This window comes from Hyalella azteca, unplaced genomic scaffold, assembly GCF_000764305.2.
Source record: "Hyalella azteca isolate HAZT.00-mixed unplaced genomic scaffold, Hazt_2.0.2 contig11244, whole genome shotgun sequence".
Lineage (NCBI taxonomy): Eukaryota > Metazoa > Arthropoda > Malacostraca > Amphipoda > Hyalellidae > Hyalella > Hyalella azteca.
In genome coordinates, this window is record NW_025941247.1 from 33,478 (window position 1) to 60,911 (window position 27,434).

General features: G+C 39.3%; 1 protein-coding gene across 1 annotated transcript; it reads right to left on the minus strand.

The window, feature by feature from the left end:
- Positions 1-195: 195 nt before the first annotated feature.
- On the minus strand, positions 196-27,194 carry LOC108667069 (integrator complex subunit 6). Its single transcript, XM_018154051.2, has 21 exons — positions 26,976-27,194; positions 17,437-17,514; positions 16,674-16,803; positions 15,658-15,767; positions 15,258-15,360; positions 14,610-14,732; positions 13,591-13,722; positions 12,983-13,081; positions 11,939-12,153; positions 11,433-11,585; positions 10,717-10,950; positions 10,266-10,409; positions 9,632-9,764; positions 8,665-8,885; positions 8,202-8,282; positions 7,870-7,962; positions 7,061-7,526; positions 6,299-6,472; positions 5,419-5,507; positions 3,621-4,065; positions 196-2,769 (listed from the first exon to the last, which is right to left on the minus strand). Exons 1-21 carry the CDS (start codon positions 27,090-27,092, stop codon positions 2,543-2,545), a joined length of 3,567 nt encoding a protein of 1,188 aa, XP_018009540.1. The 5' UTR covers positions 27,093-27,194; the 3' UTR covers positions 196-2,542.
- Between the last annotated feature and the right edge of the window lie 240 nt (positions 27,195-27,434).

Below are 27,434 nucleotides of genomic sequence, written 5' to 3' on the forward strand. Positions count from 1 at the left end.
ACTGCCTAATCACAAATTTTTTCGCGTATGAAATCATGTCGACAAATCGTAGACACAAAGAGCCTAGGCAGGTTCATCATCCTCCCACAGGGCCAGCAAGCGTCGCAGTGTAAAACGAACGCATCACCAAGACCACACTCAGGAAAATTAATGGGTCGTTAAGTCCTAATGAACAAATTTCTTACCCATGGCACGAGCAGAGAACGGACGTAGCACTGATACGTACGACGCGAACTGGGTCACGATGACACGCTTGATGATCGTAATGAGTAACAGTGAAAATTTTCTAACTAATCTTCGTTGCAAAGACTCGCCGATCAAATAACTCTGCAGCGCATTAGAGTAATCAACGCTTTACCGTAACATTGCCAGGATACGGTATTTATGTTCATAATTAATCAGCTAATAAAAAAAACGGAAAATGCGAGGAAAAAACGGTAATAAAAAAACGAAGCTTACAATTCTGTTGCTTGAATACCCTCTAGGGTATAAAGAAATTGAAATAAAAAAAGTGTATGAGAGAGCAGAATTCCTCCACAAATATGTTTTCATTGTGAAATCATTTCTATTCAGCTTTTTCTACGAGCCTAATCCTACAGCTAGCAAATCCTACAAACTGTGAAAGGCTACTGACTCGTCTGTACAAATCACTATCAAGTCCTGTACAATCTTACGAACTAAGTTTGTACATAGTCGGTGAAAAAACATTCATAATAACATTCAAGAAAATCGATAAATGATCCCTGTACCGTGATGGGTAGGCTATCTACAAATGTCTTGTTTGCAACACTTCAAAAATAATTTAAACAATTGACTGAAGACTTCTAAAACGCTTATGATTCAATGCATATAAATCATGATTCAATATCTACGCCTTTCAATGCTGACCGTGAACCTAGGATACCTCTATATACTACAGCCATATACGCGATGGAGCCACTATACCCCAGCATTTTACCCTAAAAATATAGCATACCTTTTATGTCGGCATTGTATACTGTGGAACCATTATATATACCCCTCTCTTTTACCCTGAAGACCCTTTATACCCTAACATAGAAAGCACAATCGAATATCAATTCCCAAAACAAAGTTCTTTTAAAACAATTAAGTTCCCCGAAGTGGCACCGAAAATGTCATCCCAAATCAGACCATTGAAAAATAGTAATTAAAACCTTTCCCTCAAGCGGCGAGAAATGAAATGCAGAACAGAATTATGACAAAAAGTATTAATGCTCTTAAGGCGTCGGACATTGATATTATAAATACTTTAATGTAAATTCGCATCAGAATATCATTTTTCTACAATACCAAAGTAAAAATGTCTGCCCCAAACAGAAGGCGAGAAAATGAATGGCAGTGACAGTCAGCTTCAAGCTCTCCCTCTCAGGAGGCGCTTTGTCTAAACTTGAAGCTTTAAGAAACCATGGAAAGTGTAAGGTCAAAAACTGAAAAAGTAATAAAAAGATAACATGAACTGCAACTTGTGTACCTACAAATAGATTATAATTACAAGAAGAAACTACTATTGGATGTTCACAATAGAAACTGCAAGCAACAGATCAAGAATGTTAATAAAATTACATACAAAACTATTGTGTGATGGCGGCTTTGGTGAAGGCAGTTGCGTCCATTAAAATAAATTTACATGAAACGCATAAATAAGCGAATCAAATAAAAAAAGTCTAACTAAATCTGCTGCTGCAAAAATGCGATTTCTCTTTGAGAAATTTCCAATTCTGCGAAGGAAAATAACTTGTATCTTGAAGACAAGTATTGAGGGAGTTGATGAAGGCCTTAGGTGCACATACGGTAATTTGATTCTCGTGCGTTAATTCTCCAAGGCCTATTTGATGCATCATGGTCTTCGTCTTCAATAAACATGATAGATTTATATATATACCTATATATAATTCCCGTAGAATTACCTTCATCGATGGTGAAAGTAACTTCAGAATTGGAATTTTTCATCAAGCCAACAGAAGTCATTGAACCAATTTCTTTTCAGTTGACCCTCATGAGAAGAAATGTTTTTCCGAAACCAACGACGATCTCTGGAGCACGGAATCTGATGATTTTCTAACTCACAAAGCAAGCTTACAAATTTTCCACTATAGAACTGATCTAATTTGGCGAATGCCGATTAGATGCCGATGCGAGATGCCTCAGGAGTGCTAATGCCGATGCAGATGCCGACATTTCAGAGTTGACAGAATTATTATAGATTATCATACTGGTTCTGCTGTCTCAAAAAGTTCCTACTTCCAGAGTTTGCCACTTTCCTCCAATAGTTCTTAACATTTCTTCACGAAATCGTCACTTTCCTTCACCAATTCGTCACTAACTTCACCAATTCGTCACTACCTATCCTTCAATAATTAGTCACATTCCTTCACTAATTCTTCACTTTCCTTGACTAATTCGTTACTTTTCTTCACATTCCTTCATGAATTCGTCACTTTCCTTCACCAATTCTTCACGAACTCGTCACTTTCCTTCACGAACTCGTCACTTTCCTTCACGAACTCGTCACCTGCAGCCCTCATCTGGTGTGGCCATTCATGCGTAAGGACGCGCCAGGGTTGTTGGTGGTGCCGTTGATGGCACCGCGGTGCTGGCGCTGCTGCTGCATCATGTATTCATCAAGAAGCTTGATGAGAGAGTGGCGCTTGAAGCGACTGGCTTCATGCATCACGGCCTTCAATAAGCGTATTCTGCTCTCCACGCTGCCCTGGACCGTTGATAAGCGAGACAACAGCGGCCCGTAGTCTGCAATGTGAAGAATAGTTAGAAATAGTCAGTTAGTGATAGTTGAACAATAGTTAGTGATAGTTGAAGAATATATAGTTAGTAATAGTTGAAGATTAGTTAGTAATAGTTGAAGATTAGTTAGTAATAGTTGAAGATTAGTTGGTAGTAATAGTTGAAGAATAGTTATAAATACCGGTAGTCAGTTAGTGATAGTTGAAGAATAGTTAGAAATAGTCAGTTAGTGATAGTTGAAGAATAGTTAGTTAGTAATAATTGAAGAATAGTTAGTGATAGTTGGATAATAGTTAGTAAGTAATAGTCGAAGAATAGTTAGTGATAGTTGGAGAATACTAGTTAGTTAGTAATGGTTGAAGAATAGTTAGTTAGTACTAATAGTTGGAGAATAGTTAGTTAGTGATAGTTGGAGAATAGTTAGTAAGAAATAGTTGAAGAAGTCAACCAATTTTGATGCGAGTCATAATTAGCTAATCAATATTGATGAAAGTCATTGTTAAAATCATGTTCAGTTATTGACTGCGGCGGGACTAGACGAGAGAGAAGCGTGTTTCAACAAATAAATACTCAGAAGCGATTGTCCCCACGTATGTATAGAAGAGATGTACATGCCAGTTTATATGTTAATTTGTTCAATACCCTTCGTTACATTTATAATCCTGACTAGTACGCCACAAGTGATGAAAGGACAAATTTGCAGCACTGAGTGAGAACTACTGAAGATATTAGAACTTCTGGCTATAGATTTGAATTAGAAGGTACGATTAATATTATAAGAACTAGAAGGTACGATATATATTATAAGAACTAGAAGGTACGATTAATATTATAAGAACTACAAGGCAAGAACTCACTTCGGCCCGGTCGCTTAACGTCCTTGTACAGCGTCAGCAGCAGCATGCGGTTGTGGCTGGCAGCGTCAGCAGTGTCTTGGAACAACAGCTGATTGGACACGACGACCTGACGCTGGTTTGTCAGCGGCTCCTGACGCTGTAAGGCAGCACCAGCAGCTGGCCGCTGACTTCCAGCACTCTCTGGCACCCCTGAGTTGAGACGCTGAATTTCTTGCGACGTTTGTACGCCTGAATTTAAACGCTGAATTTCTTGAGATGAAACTGCAGGAGAAATTAGATTTCGTTGTCCTGAAAATGGATCTTGTGACGTCACTGCTAAGGGGTAAGGGGCAGAGGGAGGTGACAAGGGGGCTCGGAGTGGGGGTAATGCAGGGGGTGGAGTGGTGGGGGAGTGGGGAGGAGAAGATGGTTGTAGCGGAGAGCTGTCCGGAGACGTCAGGAGCACCTGGAAATACATAAGATTAGATGAAACCGATACAAACCACTTCAATGAACACTAAAAAGCATATTCAAGAACCATTAAAAAGTATATTCAATTATCATTAAAATGTATATTCAATAAACATTAAAATGTATATTTAATAACAATTAAGAAGTATATTCAATAACTATTAAAATGTATATTCAATAACCATTAAGAAGTATATTCAATAAACATAAAAATTTTATTTAAGAACCACAAAAGTGTGTTCAATGACCATTAACACGTTGACTACGTATTGGTACATATGCGTACCACAAAATGTATTTCTCCAGGAGGTACGGTAGTGGTACATAATTCAGGTTGCCTAAAATCGGCCAAATCCGAGAACAAAAAAGGCCAAAAAAGGCCGATAGTTCAATGCATACTAGTTTATTTGTAGGTTCCGCTATAAAAATTCTATTTATTTTCTTTTTGCAGTATTTAAAACTTAATTAGGAAGTACCCCTATCATAAATTTTAGCCGGCCAACGCAATTGAGAAAAACTAAATCACGGAATTTGTCCGGAAAAAATGGCCGTCTGGCAACCCTGTTTAAAAACAGTACAAAAAATGAAATAATAGTACAAGATGAAGCAATCGTAGTCAACGTGTTAAAAAGGGGATGGAATAACCACAGAAATATGAATTCAATAACCGCTATGAAGTAATTAAAAACAAAAAATTTAATCAATAACCTTCTAGAAAGTAATTTAAAATGTAAACTCCACGCAATAACGGTGAGTAGGATAGATGGAAGTGATACAAGCATTGATGGAGCTGGAACTCGCACAGGAATTTTACGGGACGCCTTCCCGACTTGCAATGCATTGTTGCAAATGTTATAGAATTATAAGAAGCTCAATTTCAATACCCCGCTAATAATAATATGTAAGTCTTTTATAAGTCATTTACCATACAAGTGCTCATATTAACTTCATGAATAATTTGATCCATACATTTGTTGTACACCCTATACTGAGGGTAACACTCGTGACCAGACTCTTAGGTACAAATAGCATTGAATATATCCATATGAAAAGGGTTAAGAATTTAACTATGTTAACCCTCTATCATTGAATATTACAATATATCCATAATAAAAAGGGTTAATAATTTAACCATGTTAATCATCTGACAATGAATATTACATTATATCCATATAAAAAAGAATTAAGAATTTAACCATGTTAACCAGCTATCATTGAATACTACATTATATTCATATAAAAAGGGTTAATAATTTAACTATATTAACCATCTATCATTGAATATTACATTATATTCACATAGAAAGGGTTAAGAATTTGACTTAAAGAAGACACGAGCGTCCCTCACTTGTTGGTTGTGCATGGCGGCGAGGGGAGGGCGGGACAGCCCTCGTCCCTTCCCCACGTCCCCAGCCGGTGCAGGCTCCACGTCCCCACCTGCACACGTCTCGCATTAATGACTTTGTAAATTGACAGAAAAGTTCAAGCTGACCAACGAATTTATTACACCAAGAGTTAAGAATAAATTTATTGCTTTAGTACACTAATAGCAAATTCGCAGTTAAAAAAAATGACAAATTCGTACCTTCACGAAAATACTAATGTCAAATTCGCCGCCTCAAAAAAAAAATGATAATAATAAATAATAAAAAAAAAACAGAAATGTAAAATTCGCAGCTTCACAAAAAGAGAAATAGCAACAAATGAAGATAGTTAGTTAGTTAGTTAGTGGCCAAATGTTTACTAGCGCTTCAGCTATTAAGCTATCTCGCACCGAAAGTCAAGATGAACATCACCATAGAGGTGGAAGGTCTCAATTATTCATCACCCACAAGGGGCGGAAGGTCTCAGATGTCCAGCCCGCTGAAGCTGGCTCGAAAGAAGCAGCGTTAGCATCTCAGGGAGACGAAGTGACAAGGAGGGACAGGTGAAAAGCAACAGAAACGAAGACACTCGAACAAGAGGTCGCTTACACGGGACGTCGGCCGCCACTACATAATAACTTAATGTAAGGAATCCTACCTACATAATAACTTAACCCCACAACTGAGACCTGCAGTCAGACACCGCGAGCTCAGCGGTGGGGCGCTCAGGAACAATCCCCTTAGGAGCGCGAAATCCCATAGGACTTCTGACGAGCACAGACACCCGTCAGAAGTCCCCCCTGAGGGGGACAAATGAAGATAGAACTTTAGAGAAACAGTAATGGTGATGGGCAATAAACGTACCTCCATTGAGATGCATGTCTTCCTCATTAGCTTGGGGATTTGAGGGACTGATGTGAGGGGACGCGGGGGAAGGCGGGGGGGAACAAGGGCCCCCCACGGGGGCTGCGATGCCCCCCATCACGCCCCCCACAGGAGGGGTGAAGACGGTGGGGGAAGGGGCCATGTTGTTCGTACCTGCGGGAGAGTTTTTATTTCTCAAGATGTTCTATTTCTATTTTTGTAAAATTATATCAAATAATAATATCACTCTAATTATTTGATAAAAAAAAACACTTATGATTCAATAATAACGAAAATTCAACAATAATTAAAAAATTTTCGAATGACAATTCTTTTGGAGTGAATAAATGTTGAAGGATTTTTAAAATTTTACACATAAAATTAGGTTATTTCTCTCGTTGTTTTCTTTGTTATTACATTGTAAGTGAATTATCTTATAACACGAGTAAGCAGCAACGCAACAACATAACAATTATTCTGGATAAAAAATTCAGATTAAAATTAATTTATAATTTGCTCGCAATATTTAAATAAATTTTTGCCCACGCAACAGAAGACGCGACTTGTAACAAGAACGATGAAGTGATGAACACTCAGAGAAATAAACGAGACTTTGTCCAGATATCGATGCATGTCTTGTCCTTGTGTGGGTCATCTTAACTCAGTTTAGCCCGCGCTACAGAGAAAGTGTGTCTTAATTCGGACAACACTTATATGGGCAAAATAAATAAAAAATAAAGTAAATAGACGTGAAAAACGCACCTGGGACGGCAGCGTTAGCGTTGCCGTGGGGTTGGTGTAGGGTTGGGGGAGGGGTTGGGTGAAGGTGGTGGAGGGGATCGTACCCCGGGGGGTGAGGGGCTAGTCTTGGGGTCACCACAGATGGGGGGAGGTCCATGGGGGCCGGGGGAGGAGGAGGGGGTTGAGTTGAGGGAGGGGGAGTAGCGGCAACCATAGGTGGGGGATACGCAGCATCCACTCCCCCGAAGTGCTGGGGGGAGTTGGGGGGAGTGAACAGCAGGCGGCTGTAACACGCGTCGGAGGGCAGTGGGCCTCTTTTTCTCTTGACGGTGGGCCTTAGGCCAGGGCCTCCTGAGGCCATCGAAGGCCCAGGGTCAGAGGAGCCTCTCTTGGTCCCCCTACCTCCCCCAGCAGAGCCCCCAGCTCCCCCACTTGCTCCTCCCCCAGGCAGGTCCACGTCCGCTTCGTCAACCACCATCGACATTTTCTGCAATACAAACAAAACCATCAACACTCAGAAAAATTTGTGTCAAGTGGCACAACGACGAATGCAAATAAAAAAAAGGCAAGGACAGCTGAGAAAAATATAACATTATTGACAATAAAAAAACGTTTAAACTTTTTCGCATAATAATGCATTATTATATCGGGTTAATCAATTGATAGGAAAATGTAAATTGATATATAAGGACCAGGGGCATTTTTTTGACAATAATAAAAAAATGATAGTAGAAAATTTTGAACTGTAGAGAATTGCTTCGAAAACTTTAGCATGTTCACTAATAACTGAAGAATTATGTATGATGATAATAAATGATGTATGGATATACCTTGTCTATCTTGAACGGGTTGCCGAACATGTGCTGCCGTACAGGGGTGCTCTCGATCTCCCGCAGCGCAGGGGGCATCTTCTTCAGGTAGTCCTGGGGGCAGGGGAGGGGGCAGGGGGGGGCGAGGTTAGTTAGTTAACTAACTATAGTTTACGAGAGGAGAGCTTACATTTAAAGTAGAAGGAAGTAAAGTAATGACAAGTGTACAGTATACATGGGGGATGATAGTGTACAGTGGGGGAAAATAGTGTAATTTCTTCACCTGCTGGTGTACAGTGTGGGAGAAATACAGTTTGTTCACCTGATAATGTATAGTTTCACAGTTTGTTCACCTGATAGTTGCCCATCTGGCCGATAGGGCGGCAGTGTAGCTGGTCCTGGTCGCGGTCCAGTAGCAGGTTCGCCACACTCGGCTGGGGGGGGGGGAGAGGTCTTATCATTCATAATCATCAGCAACATTTTTACGATGAAAATTTTCTAACATAAAATTTTTCATTTTCGTACACAATAATAATGTTGACCTACGGTCGCAACACAGCTGAAGGCGATTAAGAATTGTTATCAAAAATCTTTATCTTCATAATAACAGCATAAAAATTCTATATTGGGGCAATAAAGAACGGTTCATTCGTATCACCAGTATCGTAAAAATATGTATTGTTCTAAATTCCATCGGGAATAAAGGTTTAATAATTTAAATTTGCTAAAAATGCTCAATCAAATAAAATAAAAGCTTTCACAGTTTAAAAATCTAAATTTGCTCTAAATGCTCAATCAATTGAAAAAAACTTTCACCTGCAAAAAGTTTGCTCGCATTCTAGCGAGCTGATCCAGCAGCGAGTGTCTGGAAATATCGAACGGGTTTCTGTACATTTGGGGGGCAGTGCCCCCGCCCCCCGTGACGGAAGGGGGCGCCCCAGGCCCCCCCAAGGATGGGGCAGTCAACGAGTCTGTGCTCAGCACGATGTGGAAATTGTTGAACTCGTTCACTTGCTCCCGTAAATGTGACAGCGGACCTGTGGGACAATATAGTTTGTGAAGATTATATTGGGTTATATTGAACCTCAAGGAATTTAAAAGCAAAGGAAACACCAAGCAAATTCACCATATCGATATTAAAAACGTTTCGGAGTCCAGCTCCATCAATATGGTGGATATGGTGAATCGGCGATATGGTGAATTTGCTTGGTGTTTTCTTTGCTTTTAAATTCCTTGTGAACTTGCGATATAAGCTGACTGATAATGTAAGTACTTATATTGAACGTCATTATATTGAATATTATATAATATACAAGATTATATATTATATAATATATAAGATTATATATTATATATAAATTATATTGCTTCATTTGAAAAATTGCAGAAAGAGTACATTTTCCCCAAGCTATATGATGTAAAATTAAGAGGAAATCACTTTTTACAATTGTTTCAGATCCGGTGGTCTATTAGATACATAGAAGTTGTCCATAGTTTGGAATAATCGCTACATGGAAGTTGTCCAATAGTTTATGACACAATTGGCCATAACCATAACATAACACATATTGGCCATAACACCAATTGACCATAACATAACACAATTGGCCATAAATGTAGCGGCCGCTACATTTTCAGTAGCAGTAGCGGCGCTACATTTAAGCAATTGTAGCGGTAGCGGTAGCGCCCGCTATATTTAGGACATGTAGCGGTAGCGGTCGCTACATTACAAAGTAGCGCTGCCCAGCTCTGGCCACAACAACAAAGCATTGATGGTGTTCACCATGAAGTGTATGGTTGGAAGTAAGGTGTCGGGGCAGCGGTCTCTTCATCACCACCTTCACCAGGCCGTTGTGGTCCCCCAGGTTGCAGGAGCTGCTGCTGCCGGCGCTAACGCTGCTCACGCGCTTCTCCACCTGTCAACATCATAAGTATTTAAATAAAATCAAAATAATGGTCAATTAATCAAGAAATTTATAAATTAAATTATCTTCGAACATTTCTGAGCGACATTAATAAAGATAAAACATGATATTAATCATAAGTATTCAAATAAGATGAAAATAATGATCAAGTTATCAAGAAATTTATAAATTAAATTGTCTTGGAACATTTCTGAGTGATATTAATAAAGTTAATACATGATATTATTATTTAGTGCACTATATACCTCAGCATATTCCTGAGTGACATTAATAAAGATAATACATGATATTATTATTTAGTGCACTATATACCTCAGCATATTTCTGAGTGATATTAATAATGCTAATACATAATATTATTATATAGTGCACTATATACCTCAGCACAGATGCGGTCGTACTCGACCTTGCCCTGGTTCTTGAGCTTCTTGAGGTGGTTCAGTGATATTAATAATGATATTACATAATATTATTATACAACGCACTATATACCTCAGCACAGATGCGGTCGTACTCAACCTTGCCCTGGTTCTTGAGCTTCTTGAGGTGGTTCGAGACCTGGAAGCTGAGGCAGTTGTCCAGGTTGTCGGGCACCAGGTTGTGGGCGCCCATGCGGGCCAGGGCACGACGCAGGGGCTGCGCAGGATAAAATTGCTCTAAATTATGAAAGTAAAATAGCCTATGTAAGGTCAGAATTCATGCTAAAATATTAAAGTATATTTCACATTAACTATAAGGTAACATGACATTATTATTATTCGCTCGCTTGGAAACAGCGCAATGCGCTGTTTCCAAGCGATGCGTATTGTTGCATCAGTTGCAGCGTATTGTTGCAGCAGTTTATTTCATGGTCGATAGTGCGGCAGCATGGAGCCAATATATCTCACATTAGTTTAGTACCGGTATGCCAGTATGGTCCTAAAGTAGCACCATCATGACTCACATTAGCATAGTAGGGCGGCATGGTCCTAAGGTAGGTATCGAACTGCTGCCTCCACTCCTTGCTGGGTTTCTGTCTGTGAGTTTTAAACAGGTCCTCCAGCAGTGGTAGCAGCACAGGGTAGTTGTAGGGCATCACGAACAGGTTCACGCATGACAGCGACGTGCTCGCCTTCAGGTACCCGAACGGGTGACCTGCGTCGCTGTTCTTCACGCTGCTGCTGTTCGCCACGAACACCTGTACATGTGGACGTGATTGTTTATATATCTCATGTCTTCTGGACGCGAATACCTGAACATGTGTACGTGATCATTTATTAATCTCATGTGTTCTGGACATGAATACCTGAACAAGGTCATGAATATCAGCTCCATAACCACCTTATACTACAACAATCACCACCATTACCTACGCAAGCTACCAAGAATAGTTTTTTAAACCGAGATGCATGATTGGGGGGCAGGGTGGAATTCAGGAGATGTGATACATGAACAAGTGAACATAACAAACTGGATCTAAAAATCTATTGAATCTAATTTTCCTTTCCTGATATTTTAGATCATACATGAACAACTGTACATAGCAAATTTGATCTAAAAAAACCAATACTTAATTTTCCTTTCCTGATATTTTAGAGCTGTTTTAAGTTACTAAACTGTCAGTATATTAAATATATGAATCACCGTCTTCTGTAATTATACTACAGTTGCGACACCCACCTGCCAACAGACGGTGGGCTGGCGCCGGTGTAGGATGAACTGCGTCAGAGGGGAAGGCTCGAGCTCGTACTTGTCGAATGGTAAGTTGTCTATGACCATGGGCTCCTGGCTGGTGCACGTGAACTTCACGTTCGGGTGGGCCGAGCGAGCGGGCTGTAAAATTTCCAATATTATTATTCAGTTCATATATATGTACTGATTCTACATTAATTAATTTATACAAGTTTATTAATATCGAGTTCCTAGACAATGCAGGTGAACAATGCAGGTGAACGGGCTAAAAAAATTTTCTGATCGTGAAAATTATTAAATTGTTGCTTAAAAGTAATTTAAACGAAATAAACGTTATTTGCGTGAGGGACCAACTATTAAACCGTTGCTTAAAAGTAATTTAAACGAAATAAACGTTATTTGCGTGAGGGATCAACTATTAAACCGTTGCTTAAAAGTAATTTAAACGAAATTAAAGCGCAATTAACGTTATTTGCATGAAGGTATCAACATACGAGTGTGGCCGTATGGATGTCAGGCCAGAAGGACTCCGGAATGGGCCAGAACCCTGTAGGACTTCCTCGTTGTGCAGGTCTTGGTACGTATATCATCTTACGGCAGTTGTACCACGCTGGTGGTGGTATGGTGGTGGTGCTACCACTGCTGGTGGTGGTGACGGTGTGGTTGTTAGAACAACCTGAGGCATTTAATGGCGTCGAGGAGCTGTGACCTGTTCAAGGGAAACAGACAATATCGCTTGAATAAGACTTGAAAAAATATATATAATTCATAGGTGATAAAATGAATAAAATAATTCGTCGAAAGTTATAACTTAAAGTAAGTAGAAAAATTTCTTTGAATTCTAGTTTTCATTCACAAAATTGTTTGATCATAAACGCTTTCCGGTCAACAGTGTTTAAAGATGCATAAAAATTTACCAGGAAATGGCAAGTCTAGGAAAAAAATCTTCGAAGAACCTGCGGTTGTTTGAAAAAAATTAGCCTATCTTGTACTGTTCTGTCATTCATGTGTTTATTACTCATTCATTCAGCTATGTATGAAATAATTCATTAAACGCGAGATCACCCAACACTATAAATGCCACGTATGTTATCAGTCATTCACTCGAAGAAATGAGTGGGTCATGTTGTCCAAATAGCGACCCACTTTCTTACCCGCAGCAAGAGCAGAGAGTGGACGTAGCACTGATTCGCCGTTTTACAGGTCAAACTGAGTCAGTTTGACCCGCCACACAAGCGCAGAAAAAACATCGCTATTTGGAGAAAGTCTCATTCATTTCTCTGGATGTAGCTGCTACCGTCGAGGTTTAGCTAAATGTGACAGACGTAGCGACAGTGGCAGAGACAGAGTGATGCAGTGACAGTGGCAGAGACAGAGTGATGCAGTGACAGCGGCAGAAACAGAGTGATGCAGTGACAGTGGCAGAGACAGAGTGATGCAGTGACAGGGACAGAGTGATGCAGTGACAGTGGCAGAGGCAGAGTGACGTAGTGACAGTATGGCAGACTGGCGCAGTGTCAGAGTAACAGAGCACTCACCGTTGCTCTGGGAGCTGCCAGAAGCATAGTTGTCAGAGTTGCTGCCGTAGATGTTCTCTTTGTCGACCTCGACGATGTCAGGCAGCGGCGCGTCTTTGCCTGCGTAGGGGGAAATTTTGTAGTGCAAATCTCAAACTAAAATATTGAGAGATATCTCAATTTTAGAAAAATGGATGGGTCATATTGTCTCAATAATGACACACTTTCTGCGCTGATGCTTTTTTGCCGGGCCATACCGGATGACCTAGAGAAGTGCATCACACATTGTACAAAGTCCCACATATATGCCAGGCTGCTGGACATAGAGTTCTTATAGGCTACATGGATCTCAGCGACATATCCCATCTCTTGACTTATACCGATGTCAGAACCCACTACCATGCAGCACTATGACCCACCTTCATGTACCACTAACTACTATGACCCACCTTCATGCACCACTAACTACTATGACCCACCTTCATGTACCACTAACTACTATGACCCACCTTCATGCACCACTAACTACTATGACCCACCTTCATGTACCACTAACTACTATGACCCACCTTCATGTACCACTAACTACTATGACCCACCTTCATGCACCACTAACTACTATGACCCACCTTCATGCACTACAGGAGGTGGGTCAGGACCGCTCTTCTCAAAGCTGATGACGACGCCGCTCTGCACCTTCCCCACGAGACTCTCCACGCAGTTCTGGAACACGCGGTGACTGCGCACGCAGTACGAACGACCTGAGACAATTGTCATCATTAGTGTAAACTCTTTTGTGCCTTGGGGGACCTTACAGATAATGATAAGTAAAGATTATTATATCATTTACTTGTGCACGTAGTTCGTCCGCCCTGGCCCATTTAAGATAATTATAATCAATTATCATTCAATCATTTGGCAATTATATAATTTAACAAGACCAGCTCATGTCAATTCAGTACATTCGTGTCAATAAGAAAACCTCAAATGAGAATAATCAAAGATCCCATATTGGTCATAATCATTTAATTTAGCACGCAGCACGACCGCCCTATGAAGAATACTCAACGATCTTATAATCAATTAGTTCTGTGGCATCACTGAGCAGCGTTATCTTAGTTCTGTCTTAGTTAAGACTATGTGATAAAAGTCTTAGGTTAGGAAAGAGTTATCTCAGTAAATTATTATTATCTTAGTTAAGAATATGTGATAAAAGTCTTAGTTAGGAAAGATTTATCTCAGTAAATTAGTATTATCATAGATAAGACTATGTGATAAAAGTCTTAGTTAGGAAAGATTTATCTCAGTAAATTAGTATTATCTTAGTTAAGACTATGTGATAAAAGTCTTAGTTAGGATAGAGTCATCTCAAGTAGTATTATCTTAGTTAAGACTATGCCATCAAAGTCTTAGTTAGGATAGAGTCATCTCAAGTAGTATTATCTTAGTTAAGACTATGCCATCAAAGTCTTAGTTATGATAGAGTTATCTCAAGTAGTATTATCTTAGTTAAGACTATGTCATCAAAGTCTTAGTTAAGATAGAGATATATCAAGTAGTATTATCTTACTTAAGACTATATGACAAAAGTCTTAGTTAAGATAGAGTTATCTCAGTAAAGCAGTATTATCTTAGTTAAGATAATGACCTCCCGTGGCGTCGCAGAGACGGTCCAGGTGGGAGTTGTCGCTGGGGACGATGCTGCTGCAGGCGCTGGCGCTGCCGCCGTTGGGGGGCGTAGGAGGAGGGGGCGGGTCCTGGGCGGGGGTGCCTGCAATATGGGGAAATTCAAGTGACTAAATTAAACTAACAACTTAACAATGAAAATATTTAATCGAAATATACGCGGCTACGTTCAACTGTCGTAGGAAAAGGTCTTTGAACGAGGGAACTTGAACTGGAAAATTTCGAATTCATTCCTAAACCAAATTCTGATGCGGGCCAGACTGTGCATCAGGCGCCGCCCAGGACTCGAGGAGCGTGTTAATCAGCCACTAATTTCCGCTTTGGCTCACGGTTTGAAGGGCAGCCTCTGGGCAGCTAGCAAGCTCGGCATGACTCGGCTCGGCCAACCCTTGTCATACTCTCAGGCGACTATCAAGTCAGAAAAGAGGTTCTGACCAGAAGCTGATTTCGATAAGGTGGCCAAGCTGACCCAGAATAACTAAGCCGAGTGTAGCGACTCCTGAGCAGAATCGACTCCCATTTGTACACAATAATAAGGCTAATTGCAGTTATAATAAATGGTAAAATAATTTAGTTAAATCTATGTATAATTAAGATAGTTATTACATACCAGTCAGGCGTAGTACGAGAGCAAACAACCGCTGGTCCCATCTGTACATCTCCCGCGTTAGCTCAGCCCCAGGGATGCTGGAGCTCTTGTGTCCACTGAACATCTGGCGACATCATGCCAAACAAATTAATATAGTAATCATACTCATAATATTGCAATAATATTAATAATAATAGTAATACTAATATTGTACACTGTTGTAACAAATGCATTTATTTACATGCCGACGCAGGCTTCCTACCTCACGTTTCATCACGCTTTGGACGAGTAAGGAACGTAGCAATACATGTACACGTAGGAGGATAGCACGTAAGAGTAGGATGACACATAACAAATAACAATGGGATAACAATGTGATAACAATGAGATAACAATGAGATAACACGTAGCAGTGTCATACCTCGTCCTGGACGCCGGCGGGGGCGGTGAGGCGCCCACCGTCCGTGATGACGACGATCAGGGACGGCTCGAGGAAGAAGGGCGACCTGCCTGCGCCATACGTGTCGATACCTGCCATACATCAGACACTTGTTGCCACACTTGTTGCCACAACACTCGTTGCCACAACACTTGTTGCCACAACACTTGTTGCCACAACACTTGTTGCCACAACACTTNATTCTGTTGATGTTGCTGCTCACCTGACTGCATTCTGTTGATGTTGCTGCTCACCTGACTGCATTCTGTTGATGTTGCTGCTCACCTGACTGCATTCTGTTGATGTTGCTGCTCACCTGACTGCATTCTGTTGATGTTGCTGCTCACCTGACTGCATTCTGTTGATGTTGCTGCTCACCTGACTGCATTCTGTTGATGTTGCTGCTCACCTGACTGCATTCTGTTGATGTTGCTGCTCACCTGACTGCATTCTGTTGATGTTGCTGCTCACCTGACTGCATTCTGTTGATGTTGCTGCTCACCTGACTGCATTCTGTTGATGTTGCTGCTCACCTGACTGCATTCTGTTGATGTTGCTGCTCACCTGACTGCATTCTGTTGATGTTGCTGCTCACCTGACTGCATTCTGTTGATGTTGCTGCTCACCTGACTGCATTCTGTTGATGTTGCTGCTCACCTGACTGCATTCTGTTGATGTTGCTGCTCACCTGACTGCATTCTGTTGATGTTGCTGCTCACCTGACTGCATTCTGTTGATGTTGCTGCTCACCTGACTGCATTCTGTTGATGTTGCTGCTCACCTGACTGCATTCTGTTGATGTTGCTGCTCACCTGACTGCATTCTGTTGATGTTGCTGCTCACCTGACTGCATTCTGTTGATGTTGCTGCTCACCTGACTGCATTCTGTTGATGTTGCTGCTCACCTGACTGCATTCTGTTGATGTTGCCGCTCACCTGACTGCATTCTGTTGATGTTGCCGCTCACCTGACTGCATTCTGTTGATGTTGCCGCTCACCTGACTGCATTCTGTTGATGTTGAGAACATCAAACACATTCCTGATGGCCGGCCCTATGGTGCTGAGGCCCGTGGCACGGATGTTCTTCAGTTCGTTCATGAATGTGGCCAGGTTTTCCTTCCAGCCCGCCTGCATAACCGACATAGACATCACTAAACTGTTCTCAACAACTATTAACTTCTGTGCATTACAATTCCTTACTTATTATACTAATATTTCTTTGTATTAACAACTATTTATAACTCACTAGGGTTGTACTGCATTTATTATACAACACAAAACACTTTACTAGAAATTAGTCTAAAAACATCTGATCTTTGAAGCAATGCGAGTCAAAATTCGCTTGAACTAATCCCATCTTCACGCTCTTCCAACATATTTCAAAGAATTTATGAAGAATGCAGGAGGTAGCGCAATTCACATATAAAATTTATGGAAGATATAGGGCAATAATTTGCTATAATCATTATTTCAGGAGTTCATGTCCGATCACTTCATTTGTTGTTGAGGAGATAAATACAGTTTTCGTGATCAATTGATCATTCATTACATTACCCTCTTAGGCTCTTACATCGGTATTTTCACATTTGACACGAATCCAATTAGTATAAGTTTTCGAAATTGAATTAATAAGGTATTACTAAACATTACTACAGAAATAATATATATCAATAATAATATTAATATATTAGTAAATAATTGTAATGCTTATAGGCACCTATTACGGAGCGAATTATGAATTTATAACGAGAAATAACCTACCTTGATATGGTTGGGCGGATCTTCTGCAGTGAAAAGCATGTAGCGGTCGCCTCGGCTGTCCGGGCACCGCTGTCGTAACTGTAACACAAATACATCATCAGTTTATATGGAATGTAAATTCCAGTGTCGTGTTAAATTATTAAAAAGTGAGCATGCCTGTCGTGCAGTACGTTTGGTAACATCTTAATAGGGAGATATTTTGCATTATGTTAAACATAAGACTGGTCACACGACTCGATTTAGGGATATAGCCTCTGTACGCTATCCCTCAGTCTCCATTACAATTACAAAGGTTCGTTCTATAATCCATCTCCAAAGGTTCGTTCTATACGGTAATCCATTTCCAAAACTTTGTTCTATAATCCATTTCCAAAGATTCGTTCTATAATCAATTTCGAAGATTCGTTCTATAATCAATTTCCAAAGATTCGTTCAATAATCCATTACCTAAGGTTCGTTCTATAATCCATTTCCAAAGGTTCGTTCCATAATCCATTTTCAAAGGTTCATTCCATAATCCATTTCCAAAGGTTCGTTCCATAATACATTTCCAAAGGTTCGTTCTATAATCCGTTACCAAAGGTTCGTTCCATAATCCATTACCTAAGGTTCGTTATATAATCCATTTCCAAAGGTTCGTTCCATAATCCATTTCCAAAGGTTCGTTCCATAATCCATTTCCAAAGGTTCGTTCCATAATCCATTTCCAAAGGTTCGTTCCATAATCCATTTTCAAAGGTTCGTTTTAATATTAACTTCCAAAGGTTCATTCTATACTCAATTACCAAAGGTATGTTCTATTATTCATTTCCAAAGGTTCGTTCTATAATCCATTTCCAAAGGTTCGTTCTATTATTCATTTCCAAAGGTTCGTTCTATAATCCATGCACGTCCAAAGGTTCGTTCTATAATCCATTACCAAAGGTTCATTCTATAATCCATCTTCAAAGGTTCGTTCTATAATCCATTTCCAAAGGTTCGTTCTATAATTAATTCTCAAAGATTTGTAATATAAACCTACAGGAACTTAGAAGCCGTGGCGTGGATGAAAAACTTGCGTACAACGATCATGCATTGGTGTTCACAGTGAGGTATATGTTCTTGGTACATATGCCTGGTAAATGTTCAATTGTCGATGAAAGTAAATGGAACCACGAAATATAATCAATATTTTATATACGACATAGACTTAACAGATTATTTGAGATAAGTTATGACTATCCTCTCTCGTAGTGCGCTGTATAAGCGAGTGCCATTCACACGTAGAAGGGTTGGCAGGCGATGTAGTGTACAGGCAATATCCTGCTTCCTCTGTACAGGCGACTGTGCCGCCACGTCTGGCATTCCGTTGCTGAGCACACATGCAGGCGAGGGTTGGGTCAGTAGTCCTCGCCTGTGTCACAGTGCTGAGGTCACAAGCAGGCGAGGGTTCGGTCAGTAGCCCTCGCCTGTGTCACAGTGCTGAGGTCACATGCAGGCGAGGGTTCGGTAAATGGCGCTTATATATAAAAAAGTGGCTAATGTTTAGCTACCGTCAACCAAACAGATCAAAAATGATTATGCATTAATCCCTTCAATGTCGTGAAAATATCATTTTGATAATAAATTTTAATAATCAATTATAATAATAAATGCTACCAGTAAAAATCGAAACGCGAAATTCAGTTGAAATCTATTTTAATATTTTGCCGTTCAAGAATGACGATCGCATTCAAAACTCATGCTTAAATAATAAGAGAATTGGATCTAAGTTCTTCTAGGTTCTAGGTGCGGATGGTTCATCATGGTTCATCTGACCGCTAAGGTTCATATTTTGCTATTCAGGGGCCATGAGAACCAAGTTCATTTTTCACCTACGGTTAATTTTACTGCTACTAAAAGGTTAGGTGAACCAAATTCACCTAACCCGAGGTTGATACTACTAATCAAGGTTCGCATGAACCAAGCTTCACCACAGCCATTATAAGTCATCACATTAACACGAATTATAATATAATTGTCTGTCTGCCATACTGAATGAACACTTGGCAACCCGAAAAACTTGGAATTATAAATCGATGGCGTTTTGTGTTCCATTGTCGTTATCTCCTTCGTTAACTTTTCAATTTTTTTTCGCGTATATTTTGATTTTCACTACTGATTGTACTTATATTGCAAACGTTTTTGGAATTGATGATGGAGCATGTCTTCAAAACGTTTTTTGAGTTGATGATGGAGTATGTCTGCAAAACGTTTTTTGAGTTGATGATGGAGTATGTCTGCAAAACGTTTTTTGAGTTGATGATGGAGTATGTCTGCAAAACGTTTGTTGAGTTGATGATGGAGCATGTCTACAAAACGTTTGTTGAGTTGATGATGAAGCTGATCTCCAAAAGATTTTGATGAAGATATGGTGAATTCATTGCGCGTTTTCTAGGCCTTTAAATTTTTCGAATACGTTATTCACAATCTTTCATTAGATCCACAAAAATCATTATAGTCTGCGCTGAAACAACTCATAAAAAACGGAACATGCATATTTAAAATACCGGTCAAGTCGATTAGCAATACGAGAACGCACTCACAGAAATGAGCGAAATTCTGTCCAAATGGCGATGAACCTTTTGCCCTTTTGTGAATCATATACCGACCCAGTTTGGTCCGGCAAAAGAATGCAACAGTGCTACGTCTGCTCGCTGCTTAAGCTTTGGTAAGGAAGTGTGTCAATATTTGGACAAGATGACCCATGCACTGATATTCTGAGCGACAGCATCATTAAATTAAACGAGCGATATATAACTCAATAACAAGCGTGGGACCCACGGAATATTAACAATTTCAAGAAAATAATTAAGTCTCGCGAACGCAGTACTTTTTATTTCAAAAACAAGCAAAAAGAATCCATGAAATGGAAGATACACGCGAAAATAATTCACGGAATAACAACAATTTTAAGAAAATAATCATGTCTCGCGAACGCAGTACTTTTTAATTCAAAAGCAAGCAAAAGGAATACACGAAATTGAGAATACACGCGAAAATAATTCACGGAATATATAGTAACAATTTCAAGACAAAAGTCTCGCCAACGGAGTCGAAAAACGCGGTACCATTGCACCTGCAATTTCATACTATAACCAAAATTAATTCTATTGAATTAACGAATTTATAGTTCGGCTCTTCGATCAGTGACGCGACGGCGAATTCTCGATTAGAACCGGACACATTCTAATCACTAGGAACTTGAATTAGATATTCAAATAATAATGAGATCACCAAAAAAGTGAGCGATAATAGCATTATTAAGAAGGTGTAAAGTAGCGTCTCTAGACTCAGAAAAACAAGTGAGCATTTGTCCCAAAATATAAGTGTCACTTTTGCCTTATGTGCGTCATCCTGACCCTGTTCGGAACAATAAAAAGGTTTATCAGCTGTACCTCTTTATCGATACGATAAACAGGTATACTGAGTGTTTCGATAATTGGACAATATTATTTGAGTGTATTATATTGTTGAAACGCTGGAACGCTGCGCGGGAATGTCTCATTAGTGAGATGATGTAAAACAGCGTCTCTATTGCATGCCGAAAATTATTAATGCCGCTGCAATTATTCAACATTTCGTGCAGCATTTGTTAGATTGACTCATTGATTAAATGAAAAACTCGAGCCTAAAATGCCCATCGTCCAGCACGAATGTTCAACACATTACAATGACCAGCAGCAAACATGTTAAACGTAAACACATTAACCCTAAACACGTTAACAATAAACACGTTAACCATAAACACGTTAACCATAAACACGTTAACCATAAACACGTTAACCGTAAACACGTTAACCGTAAACACGTTAACCATAAACACGTTAACCGTAAACACGTTAACCGTAAAAGCGTTAAACATAAACACGTTAACCGTAAACACGTTAGCCGTAAACACGTTAACCGTAAAAACGTTAAACATAAACACGTTAGCCGTAAACACGTTAGCCGTAAACACGTTAACCGCCGACACGTTGACCGTAGACACGTTGACCGTAAACACGTTAACCGTAGATACGTTAACCACCAACACGTTGACCGTAGATACGTTAACCACTAACACGTTGACCGTAGATACGTTAACCGTAAAAACGTTAACCGTAAACACATGTTAAACATAAACACATGTTAACCGTAAACACATGTTAACCGTAAACACATGTTAACCGTAAACACATATTAACCGTAAACACGTTAACCGTAAACACGTTAAACGTAAACACGTTAACCGTAAACACATTAACCGTAAATACATTAACCGTAAACACGCAACAGGTCTAGCGACAATATAGTTTACAATGCACCATATATTTACTTCTCGTGCTGCAGGCACGTCAAATATCCCTCAATAAAGAAGAAGAGGTAAGGCGCCCCAAATGTCTTCCTGGGTTCAGTAATTTGCCGCGGTTAATACGAAGGTGAACTTTGTGCAGGGGCTTGCTGAGAACGTGGTAGCTTGAGACGAGCTCATACATTACGCAAGTGACGTGGAAGAAGTAACGTTGATTCTACATTTTTTAAACGACGCGTTGTTTCAATGAAATCATCACATACCGGTAATAAATGTTGTTTCAATAAAATAAACTCGTAATCAAGGATGTTTCAACGATATCAAAACGTAATCAACGATGATTTAAAGAAAACAAAACGTAATCAACGTTGTTTCAACGAAATAAACTCGTAATCAACAAGGTTTTAACGAAATAAACTCGTAATCAACAAGGTTTCAACGAAATAAACTCGTAATCAACAAGGTTTCAACGAAATAAACTCGTAATCAACAAGGTTTCAACGAAATAAACACGTCATCAACAATGTTTCAACGAAATCAACACGTCATCAACAATGTTTCAACGAAATCAACACGTCATCAACAATGTTTCAACGAAATCAACTCGTAATCAACGTCATTTGAAAAGATGGAAGGTGCAGAGATATGCGTGAGGCGTAGGGGGCACCGCCCCCAAGTTGACCCACATGTTGGCAACATGTGGGTCAGTAGCAGTGGATGTGTGTGACGTCACCACACGCACTGAAACAATTCAAACACTCGGACATGACAAAAAAATTAAGAAGTGAGAGTGTGAAATGTGGGTAAAACTATTTTTTCAGCACTGTATTATGTACGCTTGATTAATTACTTTTAGTTTATTGACCTTTAGGGATAGATTGTGAACAAAATTTTGACACCAAGCGTTAGTTTTACTGTCACCGTTGCTAGTTAACCAGTTTATGACACATGCTATACTCAAAAAATTTATTGCATCAAAAATCGCCTTTAACGTGGACTGAATAACATAAATATACACTGAGAGAATGGATGAATTTTTCCAAAAAGCGATGCACTTATTACGCTTATGTAGGTAACCCGAACCCAGTTTGGCCCGGCAAAAGGGCGTATCAATGCTACGTTCATTAAGTGTGTCACTATTTGTACACTACGTCTAATTCCTTACTCTGATCATAGGCTTTACCTTTCAATCTTCAAAATATGATTAACGCATACGACAAAAAACGTTATATATAAAAGCATCGTTAATTGCGGCGTCGGTACGAGCCCGGCAGTCGGAAATGTCGGACGAGACTCGTAAGGAAATGATCAGGTTTCTTATTATGAGCACACGGAGAAAAAAAATATAACTCAGTGCTCACTGCAGTGAGTGACAGAGAGCGCATTTTCTCGTCGACGAAAACGTGAAGTCACGGACGGACAGACGGGCAGACAGACGGAAAGACAGACAGACAGACGGACGGGCAGACAGAAGGACGGACAGACAGACATGGCGAGCACAATAGTGCATTTTTTTAATAAATGAGAAAATGCGCTAAAAAGTGAGATTGTGTCCAAATGGTGATGGTCTTCTGCGCTGTTTGGGTCCTAGCTGACCCAGTTTAGCCCAGCAAAAGGGCCTATCAGAGCTACGTCCTCCCCCTGCGAGCGATGGGTGAGTAAGTGAGCCATGATTAGGACATTATGACCCATTTAATTTTCATGGTGCATGCAGCTGATGTATGAAGATGTGTTTACCATTACACGAGAATGGCAAACTGACCAGTTATCTTCACAATCTCTATTAATTATTATTAAGGTAATAATAGTGATGGCAGCATAATATTAGGATTATTTCAAATATGTTAGAAATGATTTCCAGCTCTAACGAAGGATGTCAATGATAACAATGATGTTGAAAAAAAAACAATTTAAAGAATGATAACAAATAATTCAAACAATGATAACAAATAATTTAAAGAGTGATAACAAATAATTTAAAGAGTGATAACAAATAATTCAAACAATGATAACAAATAATTTAAAGAATGATAACAAATAATTTAGAGAGTGATAACAAATAATTCAAACAATGATAACAAATAATTTAAAGAATGATAACAAATAATTTAAAGAATGACAAATGATGATAGCAAGACGGAAGTAAGGCAGATCAGGAGACTGTTAGCGACCCGAAACATTTTAGACGCGCTTTGTTTTATTGTTTTGTCATACAGCGAATACTTTCCGGGGATACTAGGAGAAATGAGTGAGACATTGTCCAAATAAGAAATAAATTATTTGCCCTCCAGTGGGTCAACCTGACCCAGTTTAGCACGGCAAAAGAGGGTATCGGTGCTACGTCCGCTCTCTGCTCGAGCTATGGGTAATCAACTATTATTGTTTGGACATTTTGATCCATTTATTTTTCTGAGTGTATCATAACGAGGACGACACAAACTTCCCGAGGGCAAACGAGGGGAAACTGGCACAACTGAGGGGAGGGGAGGGGGCTGGAGGCTGGCCTCCCTGCCAGAATAAAATCATCCTTTTATTAATAAATAATTTCAAAAATTACTTAAAGAAATTAAACCGGCATTGTTCATCATCATAAATTTTAGAAATTCGCTGTACAAAATCAAACCTGCGTCGATTTTCTTTGCAATTTTTACAATTTTCCGCAAATAATTGAATTGACATTGTCATACATATACTATTTAAAAAAAAATGAAAATAAGTTCGCTGCACTTTTTATTAGAAATTATTTAAAATTTCAGAAAAAAATACCGTAAAAATGAAACGGTCATCGTTCTTCAACAGTAACAATAAAAATTCACAGCAAAAAAATAATAAAACGGATATCGTCGTCAATCAGCAAATTGTGAAACTCGTCACAGAAAATGGGGCCTGCGGCGGCCTTGCCGACGCAATTTTGCCGCAGTCTGCCCAGGAGGTGCCGGGTTAACGGCATGTTGGGCTCATCTTGAACGAATTAATAATTATTATTAATAATTAATTACTAATTATTATTAATAGCTCGTCTAGTAACCATGACAATATAAATTAACGAAAAATTCAGCGACCTTAAATTCAAAATTTTACGCAGAAAAAAAATAATATCCGGGCGACGTGATAGGTATATTGTTGATCAGCAGTTAGTAGAATACACACAATAATAAAACTAGGTCTAATATAAATATAGTCTAACGACACAAAATATACAAGTAATATAATCTAACAACGCACACCTGAGCTCCATTTAACGAAGAGTGTACAAGAACATCCCACACACGAACTAAAAGCACTCATGATTTTCCCTTTTTTTCAGGTCTCATTGTGGCAATTTCATGTCAATGCTGACTAAACAGAGTGTGCGCTGAATATATTACTAAAACACATAAAAAAGGCTTATTTGAAGACATTACTTTCGGAAAATATATCCCGACTTTTCGTGTGACACACGAAATAATCACACACAGTGATGGCTATGATGATAATCCTAGTCATCACTGAATTAACAAAAATGGTTAATGAATAAATGAAGAGAACATATACAACGTTCATATGTATATGGGCACAAACAACGTATGGGAAAATGGAAAAAAAGTAATACCGGTCGTATTTCTTGAAAAAGGCGTCGCAAGAAGATCGAAAAATGACTGACGCATGAGCTGCCACACCGAGTAAATAACATTAGATTTCAATTCGATAGTTAACTGAATAAACGATTAATATGAAAGAATATTCAACGCAGTAAAATACAATTGCAAATTTAAGAAATGATTAATGTTTTACAAAAAAAATAAGCTGACTGACTTTTGAAGCAGTTCAACTTGATAATTATTATGTACGGTAGCGGGAGCTCGACTCCGGTCACTAGAGCGTAGCTTTCAAACGACGTTTGCCCGCTAGCCTGAGACTTCTCATCTACTAATACTATGTCACTCAAGTCACCACAGCACTTATGTCGCCAATCTTTAAAAGAACGATCTATTATAAAGAAACTAAACTGAAGAAATACTTTAAGCAAGATAAAACAGCTTAGTGGTCAACATGTGGTAAGCAAGCCATTAAATCGAAGTAGTGATCTATTTTACGTAGTTTTACTGGCGAGTTGAGTACAGTACCTGATAAAAAGGCGACTCGTATCAAATTAAAGGTTCAATATCTTAGTATTTGCAAGATGGTCTTCTAATCTAGCCATATAAAAATTGCCAAGAATACACTCATGTATAATAGATATTTTAATTCCGTGATAAAGTTTCTTAACTAAAGAGAAAGTTCTAATTCCGCGAAAAAGTTTCTTAACGAGAAAAGATTCGCGAGTAAAACTGAAATAAAACTTTCTCGAGCCGCCAAGCATTAATTTTGATTTAATTGCTCAGGGGATCACTTTCCGGCTAATAAATACCCTCGCCACCACAGCGACATTATGGATGGGAAGCAACCAGCTGAACCTCAGCTCTTTCATCACTCCCTCCAATACACTTGTGCAAAAATGTCAACACAAATCATTCAGGTTCGGTAAATAATCTGAAAAAATTACCGCAATAAATCGATGGGTATTCTATTTATCTTTCTAACAACTTATGAAAACGCGTCCTACGACCTCGTTAAATTATCAGGACCACTTGAAACAAACGTCAATTTGGCCATAATGCATTACCGTTAAAAGATCCGAACAATCCTCAAGTTCTCCACCATGACTAATTAATGAGGCTCAACTAAACTAGATCTGCTGACATCTCAAGTCACGGGAGGAAACAGTCGAAAATATTAAGTAGTCTACCAAGTGATTAAAACCACCAATCAAGATGTCAAATCTAACACAACAGTACTAACAGTGACTAAGGATAGACGAAAGTCCTCAACGGAACAGACCTCAGAATTTTTCCGGTAGGAATAACATTACACGAGGTATGAAAGACCTTCGAGGTCTACAAATCATGTTCAAGTATAACACGCTACCATGCTGCCGCGCCGGACTCGCACGGCACACTGAGCTCAAGAACACTTTCCAAGTACATCTAGGCAACGTACAGACGCATTCGGACAAAACCGACACGCAAATAGAACACTTGGCTTATGAAATGGAAAAATACAGACTCAATATGAGGCAAATGAGTCAAGCAATAACGAGAATAAAATATAATACTACTATTTCATTCACAAAAAATAACATAACAACCATTGCGGTGATGAAAAAATACATTGATTAAGGCTACGTGGCAACCTTACCCCACCTCACCTTTACGAAACTCTCCACGGCGCCTTTTGCTACATCCAATAACGTTGGTCTTGCCCCAATAAATGTTTTCTGATTCATAGAACCAGATGTGTCAATTAAAAACACTATGATAGTCATTATTGATTATCAGAAAGACGTTGCACATCAAAATAAGATCCCGTTAACGAGATTTATAGACATGCCTAGGGAGCGATATTTCTACACAACCTCACACACTGATTGCGCCTTCGAAACTGACCGAATCAGTGTTGCCTATGTTTCGCGATTTGCAAACAATCATCAAAATTAAGTCATATGATCTCTATAATAAGATTTCATTAAAACAAATGTTAGTACAATATAACTACCAGTTTGTTTTGTTTTTCGTATGATGAGTACAGATGATTCACGAGGTGTCCTTAAAGCAAGTAACCGGAAAATTCAATGTTTCCCTACGAACGGTTCGTCTCTCTCATTCAT

Excerpts from the sequence above, each read along its gene's own strand:
- LOC108667069 (XM_018154051.2), bottom strand. The coding sequence starts at position 27,092 with ATGACTATCATAGTGTTTTTAATTGACACATCTGGTTCTATGAATCAG. Across the intron at positions 16,804-17,436 it reads ATCCGCCCAACCATATCAAG|GCGGGCTGGAAGGAAAACCT; the intron begins GTAGGTTATTTC and ends TCGGTTATGCAG. Across the intron at positions 14,733-15,257 it reads TCTCGTACTACGCCTGACTG|GCACCCCCGCCCAGGACCCG; the intron begins GTATGTAATAAC and ends CCCATATTGCAG.